At 31.5% G+C, this 12,404-nt stretch overlaps 1 protein-coding gene across 2 annotated transcripts in view; it reads left to right on the top strand.

The window, feature by feature from the left end:
• The window catches only part of LOC108565856 (cardioacceleratory peptide receptor-like), a 42,024-nt gene extending 31,826 nt beyond the window's left edge, over positions 1-10,198 (top strand). Inside the window, exons 3-9 of one of the 2 annotated variants that reach the window (XM_017925512.1) lie at positions 3,746-3,881; positions 5,675-5,872; positions 7,388-7,483; positions 8,106-8,288; positions 9,141-9,266; positions 9,326-9,506; positions 9,704-10,198. In XM_017925512.1, the coding sequence (XP_017781001.1) occupies positions 3,746-3,881; positions 5,675-5,872; positions 7,388-7,483; positions 8,106-8,288; positions 9,141-9,266; positions 9,326-9,506; positions 9,704-9,923 (1,140 nt within the window). In that variant the 3' untranslated portion in view covers positions 9,924-10,198. Of the gene's footprint in view, positions 1-3,745; positions 3,882-5,674; positions 5,873-7,387; positions 7,484-8,105; positions 8,289-9,140; positions 9,267-9,325; positions 9,507-9,661 lie in introns of both variants that reach the window. The other variant, XM_017925511.1, reaches the window with a different exon arrangement.
• The last annotated feature ends 2,206 nt before the right edge of the window (positions 10,199-12,404 follow it).

Genomic DNA, 12,404 nt, shown 5'->3' with positions numbered 1-12,404 from the left:
AATGTTACATCAACACTATACGTGATTTGAAACACAAATCCCTGTCAAGCGTGCACAAGTGCTATTGATTATCATGAAATATGATTAAACGGATACTGAATTAACAGCTTCAATTAAACACTATGCTGAGATGTATACATATTAGTTGATTCTCATGAGGGACATATCACAGATATTCTGATTACATCATTGGAAGCGTTAATTACAGCATCTAATGAAGGTTTTGAATTCTAAATATTCTATTATCTATTCCTTTGTTTGCGAAATTTATCATTATAAAATTAGTAAAATCTTAATATACTGATTGAAAGAAATTTTTTTAAATTTAAACAAAAAATGTTATATCCACAATATAAAGAAGATATAATATAATAGTTGTTTGAAGAAGTAATTTTTGTTTTAATATTATCATTGTTGTGAATGAAAATATTTAATTTTTTTTCTTTTACAATAAAAATCATTATTATTAAATCAAGGAAATTATTTTGCATTTTTGTATGTTTTAATTAGCTGTAATAATAAATATAGTCAATAAGTGTATAAACAATAATATTGTAATTAGTATTCTATTGTAATATTAAAAATATTGCATACTTAAATGTTAAAATAATTAATTAATTAATATTTTTTACTAAATTAACAAACATCTTGACTACATGAATAATATCTAGTTACTTTATTAACGAAGTGAGTTTAAACATATTTTAACAAACTTTTCATCTAATTGTATTCTTTTATATATACCTATATATAAATTCAGCAGTGCTGCAGTATATTTAGACTATGAACGCCGGTAAAGTACCAAATGAACCCGAGGGAAATATGCGAGGGGGATGCTCCGAGACGTATAATAAATACGGCGGTACGGAGCAAACAGTAGATTAGAGTCAAGTGCGTTAAGTAATTGGGTTAATGCAATGATCTTCCTTCCATTCGGCAAACGAAACTCTTTGGTTACGCAATTGATAACGTACGCCGCTAAATGTTCTTATATGTTAAACTTAACCTTTGCAAATCAATACTCATCCGTTCATAAATTATACGCCTATTGACATTCACGCGGAGAATCATAAATCCCTCTGATCCTGCTCATATTTACGAATAAAACGCATTAACAACTCTTTTAAACGTTAATTAATTTCACCAAAGTTAATTAAAAAAATAAATCAGAGAGGTATAATAATAACCGAGGCATCAGTTCGTAAAACTAAACATTGGATGGTTTCACAAATCACCTGGACATAATCTATTCATTAAATTTGATTTTCATTATTAAGTGACGAAAATACAGCTACAATTTATGATTTCGACCTTTCCACCTTTCATCAAATCCTCTCTTTGATACCGAATACCGTTTTAAAAAATTGACCATAAATTATATTAAAAATATACATAGATTTTTTTTCAGCAAAGCAATTAATTCGTATTTATCATCAAAACAATGTATTTTTAAATTAATTAAGTCTACTAATCATGTTTTTAGCCCGGGATTTTGAAGCATTTTATAAAATAGTTAAAAACTTTATAAATATTAATTAAATTTATATTAACATTATTCGTGAGGGAATTTTATATAAAAAGTTTTAATTGCCTTGATATTTATAAAATGAAATATAATATAAAGTTGTTTTAATAATTTATGGAGATGAATCAAGTATAAAATATGTAATAATAGTGGTTGGTGGTAATTGTTTCTAAAGTACAGTACTTATCGTTTAGCTTTGCAATTTGCTCATGTAATTGGAGAACATATTGTTTTATAAAGAGATTGGTAATAGATAGTCACGAATCAATTAAACTTCAATTTCAATGGATTATGAAATAAATACAAACTATTATTTAATCAATTATAATTACTTTCATCTGTACAATATATTATGTTTTTTTTTATTATTATTACAACGTTTTATTACTAGTTTTAGTTTTTGTCTTTATCAAAGAACTATTTTTTTTTATTTTGTAAATTTCAATAATGTAATGTTAAAATGGATGACAATCCTACTCAATATTTCATCAAATTGGTAATCCTGCTCTGTCATCGCCAACTCAATTCTAGCAATGACATAATTTGAAACGATCAAATCAAGTCCAAGTGACAAAAATGTATATTTGAAGAACTTTTATTTGATTTTTTTTTAAATATTCCATTTCTTTGAAATTTTTGTCATTTCCGTGCGAAGATATTTGATGTAAATGTAAAATGCAAATAGAAAATTGTATATTTTCGGACTACTTTGTCAGAGGTTGTTGAGATTTATACAATTTCAGCATAAAATGATTTGATCTGCGAGCGATAAACTGGCAGCAAGTCTTAACATTCGGAAAGTCGTAAATGAAAATCTTTTATGACGGGATTTTATTTTAGCAATGGGAAGGACTAAGGGCTGTTTACCAGATATGACAGGGATAGAGAAGAGAGCTTTTTAGCTTATTAGATAGTAATTACGTCCTTTCAAAGTGACCAATTGCAATTTAAATGGTATTATTTTTTTTATAATTTGAAAATTTGTATATTTTATGAGCGGATGATTTATGAAGATATATTCCGTCAGATGGTAACGAGTGGTGGTAGCAGCACGTGACACCACTTCCCGACTTTTTGCATTACATTATCGTATTAAAAAGGAGGACTTCTTTACGGCATTATATCTTCGGGTAATTTAATATAACGACTGCTGGAATTACAGCATAAAAAAAATAGAGATGAAGAGGCAAATCATAAATGGCAAATGTTGTGCCATCAAGACACTCAAGACTTTTTCTTGGGATAATAATTTAGCACTTCCTGGTATTCTCCAACTATTTTTATGATTACTACTTGGACCCGTTTTTTTTTTCTGCCTTTTTTCGTTCACTTTTACCCCCATGGAAAACGGAAGACGATAAAGGAGAACAGTAAATGTAGTCGTCGCGTATTCGTTTTCTCTGGCTGGGGCCAACGTCTCGTAGATGTCCTTGCATCCTCGTACGCGAAAATTGAAAAATCCCCCTTCGAGAATATCATTATACATTTTAAATATGAATAGCTGAGACTTTGATGTGATACACTAAAGCCGGGAAATGAGAAAACATTTCCATTTTATTAATGGAACAAAAAACGTTCATTTGTCAATATTAGAATCAATCAAGTTTTGTGGGAAAGGAAAGAATGAACAAAAAAGTTTCCTTGCATGCTCGATTTCATTCCCCTCTGCTGAGCCGCACCAACTTCTATCCAGAGTTTGGCCCATATATTATGAAGCCCTTTTTCTTCGTCTATGTGGATGTGCCTAAGCCCCGACACTACAGAAAGAGAAAAGGACGAAGGAAAAAAGTAGGCTGTAAAAGTCAAAAACACGCGTGTTCTGCTTCCGACTCGCTCTATATATATTATATAATAGAAACAATAGGTGAAATAAGAGTGTAATTTATTATATATATAGGTTGAAGCAATATGTAATTTATTTACTTAAACCCCACAATCTTTCAGTGTGATATGATAAAGAACCTTGTTATCATATACATACATAACAACATTAATAAACTTTGAAATTAGAGCCAATAACTGATAGAATAATCTACATATTACGAAATTACAAATAATAAGAAATAATCAATAATTAGTGTAACTACTTCTAGTAAATTTTAACATTATTTTTATATAAATAATTATTTTATATTAACAATTATATGAACGTTATATTATTATTAATAATTATTTCATATATTACAGTTATTTTAAGAAAATTTATGTTTTATTTTACAGACTGAACAATTTACTGTGCTTTGGGTCCTTTTCGCAATGATCGTCCTTGGAAATTCAGCAGTATTGGTAACGCTACTAGTAAATAAGAGCAGAAAATCCCGAATGAATTTCTTCATCAAACAACTAGCTATTGCTGGTAAGAATTTTTTTTAACAAGATTTCATTTTATTTCTTTTGTCACATTTTCGTCGGACAAAGAATATTTTATTTAATTTTCGCTGTAGGATATAAAGGATACACAACTGTCGCTTTTTTTTGCGTGCTCAAAGGTCCTTTTGATCTTTCAATGTAACCGAAATCCCCGCGTGCAATTGAATATTCCACGTTCTATATTTCGCATCACTCTTTCATATCCATCCATTCTGTCCGCACGAAGCGTGACCTCGCAATTCTTTCGTAATTTTGAGTAAACTAAAAGCAGACTAGAAGGTGCTTAATTGAGGATTTGTTGTATTATACACATGCCATTTCGTCATTAACGATTTTTTTTTGCTTACGTATTCTAATTACAACGTCAATTATTAGCTAAAATAGAAAACGAATTTGCAAGGTGTAAATCATTTTTTTTTCTCCCTAAGTCATCAATTATGAAACGGCAGACATTTAGTATTAGCTCTTACGCAAAATGGGTTTGTTTCTGCTCGAGGGTTAACGTTAACTTAATGAAGATTCTCGCTTTAATAGAAAGGAAACACGTCACGTGGATGGAGATTCATTAATCGATCGATGTGCGATTAGTTCGGAGAGATCTAGATTGCCGCAGGTCGTTGTCCCAAAAGCGACCCTCGATTTTCCGGAAGCTTGATCTACCCCCGAATTACGCCGGCCCAAATGACTTTGCCCAAAGGAAATCTATCGACAAAGAGACCAATGAAATCGAAAAATTTTCATTAAGGTTTTGGGCGAAACAACTTTCAAAATCAACGTAATGCTGCATCCGCACTACGCGTAATACGACACAAAAATATATATTAGTTCCACCAACTAAAATTCAACTAAATTACATAACAAAAAAAAAACAACACCAATTGGTATTCCTGAGTGTCCTTTATGTCACATGTTTCTCATAGCGTGTATGCAACTTGAAATCTAAATATATCGCGACTCGGTAATTTATATTAATGCGTTTTACCCTTTCATGGATTTATTGTTATGGGGTTTTCGTCCGTTGTCAAATGTATTGAGATAACTGAAGTGAATGTTAAAAGCATGGAACCCGCGCAATATTTAACCTTTTCCACGCATATATTTTGTATACATACACTTCGGTATATCTGCGGACGAGAATTCTGTAAGTTATTATTATTTTTTTTCGAACGTCTGAATCTGCTTTTATTGTTGATTTAATCTCGGAGCAATTCAAAAGGTTATCCGCGCCATCGATCACAGCTCTTGTTCCATCATCATTTCTATGTAGATTCCCGCACGAAATTATATTATTAAATAATTTTATTGTTCATCTGCGTAATTTAAATGCAAACTAACATTTCATTTCGATTTTATAGCGTATTAATATTTATAGATAATAAACATTATACTTTGCGTTAATATTTCAACAATAAATCAGTATTGATGGTTACGACTGATCATCTTAAAAGTCAATAGAAACGACATATTTTTATAGAAACTTGAATAATGTATTTAAATTAATTCGAGAACGAAGTTATGGTCAATAGCCCTTTCACATTACGTTGCTCATCCAATGAATATTCCTGTATACTCATTAGCTAAGTGTACAAGAAAAACTTGTATTTATACTTTTATATCATTTGGGAATGCGTTTTATTAGTACAATAAATAGAAACGTGGATATATTTCATTTGCATCTTGTTTGTGAACATTATTTCTAAGCTAGCGACATTTTATGTAGGATGAAGCACGAATCCAACGAACACGAAGAAAATGTACAAAACGTATGAAATATTACAGATTTGGCTGTCGGTTTGATAAACGTCTCAACAGATATAGTGTGGAGGATTACGGTCGCCTGGCACGCGGGGAACATCCTCTGCAAGCTGATTCGGTTCTTGCAGGCCGTGGTTACGTATTCCTCTACGTACGTCTTGGTAGCCCTTTCGATCGACAGATACGATGCCATCACACATCCGATGAACTTCTCCGGTAGTTGTAAGTATGAAGTTGATGTGTCTTCTGTTTTTGTTTTCAGTAACCAGGAATTTTAGGTGAGAAATGACCGTAGTGGAAAAGTGTTTTGTAGGTGTACTGTAATCGAGATTAGATTACTATCGGAACTGGTTTCCAGTTCACATTCAATGTAATCTTCGTGCTCAACTCCTGTAGGCAGTACACCTGTTGACAAGTTCTCTAGTGTATAAGTGCACAGATTATACAACCGGAATATTCATAAAAACATTAACTACTAATTTATACAATTCGACGTACATCTTGTGGAATTTGTCAGACAGAATTTGGGAAATCATTTTCATTGCTAACGTAAAGAAAAATCTTATCATTATTTATTGGAAAGTTTAATCGAATACTGGAGATAAATTATCTTTTTGTAACCCATAAAATATTATCAAATCGCTGCATTAATTCCCAACACGGGTCATTTAACTTAGTGAAGGAAATTCAGTTTACTCTTAAAGCTTTAAACGAAAATCAATGACAAGTTATAAACACCGCTCGTAACCGAGACGTCTCAAAAGACATAATACACACCTCAACATGAAACTCTTCGTATTGGATTATTTTCATTGTAATGGGATTTACTTACAGTATATAAAAATTTCTATTATTTTCAACTCAAAGCAATATTTTATTTTTATTTAATAAACAAATTGTTTTATTTGTTTATTACATTTATCTATTAGCTTTTTATATTTTCCTGAAAAAAAATCATTTTTATACAAATTATTTATTAAATGATTTATATAAAAGCAGTATTTTTGTTCTTATATTATATTGTAAATAACTCGTAAAAATACTATTGAATCACTTCATTGAATTCGGAACACAGATCATTTAACTTAATGGAGAAATTTTAGTTTATACTTAAAGTTAACCAAGAGCATTCAATAAAAAATCAATAATAGGTAACAAAATCCAATCGAATTGAGTTATTTATATCCTTATTTTATGTTATATTTTATTGGTTTATTAGTGAAACGATTCCTTTGAGCATTACTGAACGTTTTATAAATTAGCGTCTCTTAACATTAATTATAATAATTTTCCACTCGGATTAAAACTTTTCCTTGAAAATAATTAGTAAGCTTATTCCTCGCTCATTTAAAGGATTTTTTTTAAACTTCAAAGACACTTTCGTATATAAAGTTTTTTTTTTAAGATATTATTTATGTTAATTAGATTTATTTAAAGTTAATTATTGTATAGTAGACTTTCAAATTTTCTACCATCAAATTTGTTTTTTTTATTGAAAGTTGGATAATAATAGAATTTGAAAATATTGTAAATTTCATTTAAGAATTTGGAGTAAGGAGATTATATTGAAACAAAAATATGAATTATATGTGAATAAAAAATGTACGATTCTTAAACGGTGTTTGATCGTTCTAGTTGTGGGGATTTGGATGTAATTAGTAAATAGTGGTGCAGTGGTGGAGTATGTTTGCTCGGACTTAATACGTTAGTTACGGGTTGTATGCATTCTGTTTACAGGGAAACGAGCTAAAGTTCTAGTGGTGATTGCCTGGGCGTTAAGTTTCATCTTCTCGTTGCCGACGGTGTTTCTGTTCGAGGAGAAGCCCATCGAAGGTACGCTTTTTCCCCCTGCAATTTCCTCCACCATTTTAATACTTAGTTGCATCAGTTGGTTCGAATTACTTCGGAGCACAGCAAATAAGACTTTTTCTCTATTCCCAAACTTTCATAACGTCCGAAGACTTTTTGGTCCCTAGATATTGATCCTTTTCGCGCTACTGTGGCGGCATCAATTCCATTCCTTCTTTTTTTTCCTACCCCCGTTGTTTACGCTTTCTTCTCTCACTCAATTCTATCTGCTCATTTAGTCGGAAAATTACCAAATAAAAACAGCAATCTGGAAATATTATCAACGGCCAAAACAAAGCCATGCATTTCTAAATTTAGATCGGGACGACCAAATACACCGTTTCTTTCTTTCCTTTTGTCCTTTTTTTTTTCCTTTCCTTGTTGTTTTTTTTTTGGTAAAAATACATGCATTTAATGGCGGCAAAACAAGACGTTTATTGCCGTCTGCGAATACGCTGCGAAGAAATGAAGCGGAGATGGAAATGTGCCGAGAACCAATTATCCAGTTCAATTTGAGAGGAAATTTGCATTTCAGTCGAAAGGACGAGGACGATAATTTAATTGGACTCTATTGTATTACTACATTTTAATTACTATATATTTTTAGGTCTGCCTCAATGCTGGATAGATTTAGAGCCTTGGCAGTGGCAAGTCTACATGACCATAGTCTCGCTAATCCTGTTCGTCTTTCCCGCGCTCATCATCAGTGCGTGTTACGCAGTCATCGTCTGGACGATTTGGTCAAAGAGTAAACTTCTTATTCCCGTCGGACATGTACCGATCAGACACGGTAATTCACTACATTTCTATTTAATTAGTTTTAACTCATTAAACTAAACTCGGTAATAATTCAGTCCTACACGAATCGTGGTTACCATAATGACATACTGTCAGCGCAGTCCATTGTTTATTACATTTCATATTATCCTACTAAAAGATATATTACACTTAATTATACAGTAGTCGACCATCAAAATAAATGTAAATAAAACAGTGCAATTAAAATTGTATTTAACCATTAGTACTAAATGTACATTTTATTGAGCTATTGACCACAGTATTTCGACATTTGTTGAAGAAATATTTTATTTACATTACTTTACTCTTAATTCATTATCAATATTAGAATAATTAAAGTACATGCGTTACAGATCGACTTTTGATTATATAACATTATTAAATATAATTGATTAATATTTCATTTTCTGCTCTCGTGTGTTATTAGTCACTTCTGTATAATATGAATTTCCAATTGCGTAATGTATTAGTATAGAGATGTAAACATTTAATAAGTGTTAAGTGTTACACGTTAAATGTTGCTCTCGGTTATTTACTATTGAAGATTCTCTCCAATCCGGTACTTATGAAACAGGCATCTCTAACGGAATGCATTGCAAACCACTTCAGTACGTGACTATACTTGTCTATGCTACATGGTATTTGATTAGTTACAATTGCACTTCTAATATTACATAATAAATGTTTAGGTATCAATAGAAAATTTTGTCTTTACTTTCAAATTTATAAATTGTATATGTATATTGTTTTAACAGTTTCATAATTTTGGGGTCTATGTGATTTTTCGTTCATGAAAAAAATATAAACCTTTTATAATTTAGTATTCTTTGTGGAACTTGTATAGGTGAGGAACGTAGGGAGCGTCCGCCGAGATTCCAAGATGAGCACGATTGCAGACGTGCCAGTTCCCGTGGGATAATCCCGAGGGCGAAAATAAAGACGGTGAAGATGACGTTTGTCATAGTTTTTGGTAAGATCGTCGATGACATAATCAAAGATAACTAAACATTTTTTCTTCCATTGATTTAGTTTTCGTAATATGTTGGAGTCCATACATAGTATTCGATTTGCTGCAAGTGTACGGTTACATTCCAGAAACCCAAACCAACATAGCCATCGCCACATTCATACAGAGTTTAGCCCCGTTGAATTCCGCCGCGAATCCAGTCATCTACTGTCTCTTCTCCACACATCTCTGCCGGAATTTAAGGTACGTCTGCGAAAAGATGCTAACAATATGCTGAAAGATACATACATATAAATACACATACAAATGAATATATTAACAGTAAGACAAATTGCAAAATTTGTTGAACGCTACACTTTAAGTTGAGACAGACACGCACACATTAAAAACCATTTTAGATGTGGAGGATTATTAAAAAACGTAAAAATCGATCCGTGCAGAAAGTTGCCACCGTTCACATGGATGTCCGGATGTCTTTCAATGTGCTTTCCCGGATTCCAAGGGCACTGTTTGGGAAGTGGGGATTCCAATGCCGGCACCGTGACCACATCTTTGACTCACTCAACCAGAAGATCGGCCTCTGCAGCTTCACTGAGGCACACCATCCGCCTCCAACCGGCTCTCACTAATAGTCACAAAGTCGCCATTTCCGTCGTCTAGTCATTTCTAAGTAATTCCTTAGGTACAGTCAGTCACTTAGTCTCCCTCCCCCCGAGCCCTCAAAATACTCTCATGTATTTTATATTTATTGTAAAACTTCCAATGTATTAATGTATATAGGACTTCATGTGGATATTTTCCCTTGTAAATACGTATTTATTATTTATTTAAAAGATGTATATATATTATATTTCATGGATATGTGGAATTTATTGACAGAGCGCCGCATTCTTGTTTATTTATATTAATGGAAAATTTAGATTATACAAAAAAAATACGAAAACAAAAAAAATCATACAATATATACATATATTTTCTTAATAATTTATTTAGGTCATGTTATTTCCTGAGCGGGAAAGGATCGGATCCGCTCTTTTATAGACGTCATGAATTTCATCAACCCCATTATAACATATATCTATATTTACATATATATTGTGATACATATTTAAAAAAAAATATATGAACATGAATAATGACTGTTGTACTTCCCAGTAGAAAACAATACGATAACTAAATAAATTCTCTCTATGGAAAACTAATTTCTTTAGTCAATTCAATTTTGTTATTATTTTTATTAATTTTGCTGTTATTACAAAATAATCCCAAACAAATTCTGTTTATTAAACTTATAAAAGGTAAGTAAATTAATTTCATAAAAAAACTTACTTCTTTCCATAATAAATTTGTTTTTTAAATGATCATAACAATGATTTCTAATAACAATGATTCTTGCTTTCTCTTTTATTGTAACATTTGTTAGTTTTTGAATATTAATATTTTAAGTTTTAACCAATTATTTATACTGAGTTATTAATAATAACTGTAAGATTATATTTTCCTACCAAATACAATAAGTACGCGAAAAGCAGCGATGAGTAAATAACGTCACTCTTTGATGATGTATTAAAACCAGTTTTGGGTTTAATGGATCCTAGAACTTATCGTATTGCGAAATTGTCTCTTGGGAGAAATAGTTTCTGGCATGTCGTGTCCATGCTTTGAGTATAATATAGTATCGACTTTTTAGAAGTAGCCTTTACTGATGACGGACACAATCTTTAGACTTATATTGATTTACGATTAATACATTTTTGATGCAACGAAACACACATTTATGTTTAATATTCGATTCATTTGAAATATTTGGTATATGATGTACCAAAGTAGGTATAAATATAATTTGTTTACAACTGAATACAGTTGATTGAACCTGGGCATCCGCTGTAAAGTGTTTTTTATTGTTTTCAAAATATTGCGGATATAAACATATAAGTTTCACGAGAGATTAAACATATTGGAATGGTTAGATGTGCGGTGAGAAGAAACGATGTGCGGTTCGGATCATCAAATTTTTATTTTTTCTTTCGTGTAAAATCTGCCAAGAAATGGCTTATGACGTGTCTCTTGTAATAAAAGTTGAGAAAACGCGTCGTCTGCACCATAAAATATGCATTCGCGAGATGTTCACCCCATTTGGCTTTAACGTGGCAAATGCTAAAATTGTATTATTTTTTTCACTCTCTCTCTCTCTCATACTCAGTTTGCGAGCTGATGTTGCGGGTTTTTTCTATCCTCCACTCCGGATTCGAACCCGCGACTCTCCTTATCGTTGACGTATATCTTCCGGCCCATTCGGTGATTTACTGTTGTTTTTCCTTTTGTCTGTGTACAAATATTATGGGGTTTTATTGCATCATCAGGGATTATTAATATTTCTTCCTCTGGATTATAAATCTCTAGACCCCTTTTTTCCTCACCTATTTCACCCTTTGAGAAATCAATTGTAGCGTGCGTTGCTATACTTCCAGATAAAGCGATAAAGTGGATTGGTTTCCAGACAGAACCAATTAATTACAAGACTTTACTGCACGTGTATTTTAAGGGTTTTACTTCATTCATATATATTATCATAAATATCTGTAAACTGCAGAACTGGATTATCTTGTAGGAAATGCATTTCTAATTATTTGAAGAATCTACAAAATCGCTAAATCAGATTAAAAAGCGCCGTTTGAAAGATGTATTCTGCTGCCAATTAAAATGTTGTTCCAAATAAAATGCTTACAGCAGTAAAATATCCCCTCTTACATTTACAATTTTATGTTCGCCTTTATTTACCCAGCTTACGTTAACAACCCCATAAAAAAATAATTATACTCTTTTCGTACGTTCTTTAATTATTGCTCATCTAAGGTTTGGAATGTTCATTTCTCTTATAACTTATGAAACACATACCTTTCAAATTAAACCAGCAATTAATAAAGTCTAGAAGGCCGATTCATCTATAATTACTTATATCCATACACCGTTTTAATTAATACAAATAACTGCCGGGCATCGACTTACAGACTTAATTTTGGATACATATACTTTCAGATTATATTTTATAAAAATGTTCCTACTTTTCTATATTATATTTCCATTGTAATATGAAATGCTTATTGATCAAGACCAATACGAGTATCTTCAAGAAAGCAG

The sequence above is a fragment of the Nicrophorus vespilloides genome, unplaced genomic scaffold, assembly GCF_001412225.1.
Source record: "Nicrophorus vespilloides isolate i.1.1-1 unplaced genomic scaffold, Nicve_v1.0, whole genome shotgun sequence".
Classification (NCBI taxonomy): domain Eukaryota; kingdom Metazoa; phylum Arthropoda; class Insecta; order Coleoptera; family Silphidae; genus Nicrophorus; species Nicrophorus vespilloides.
The sequence above is the reverse complement of the archived record's forward strand: the minus strand, read 5'-3'. Positions and strand labels throughout refer to the sequence as shown.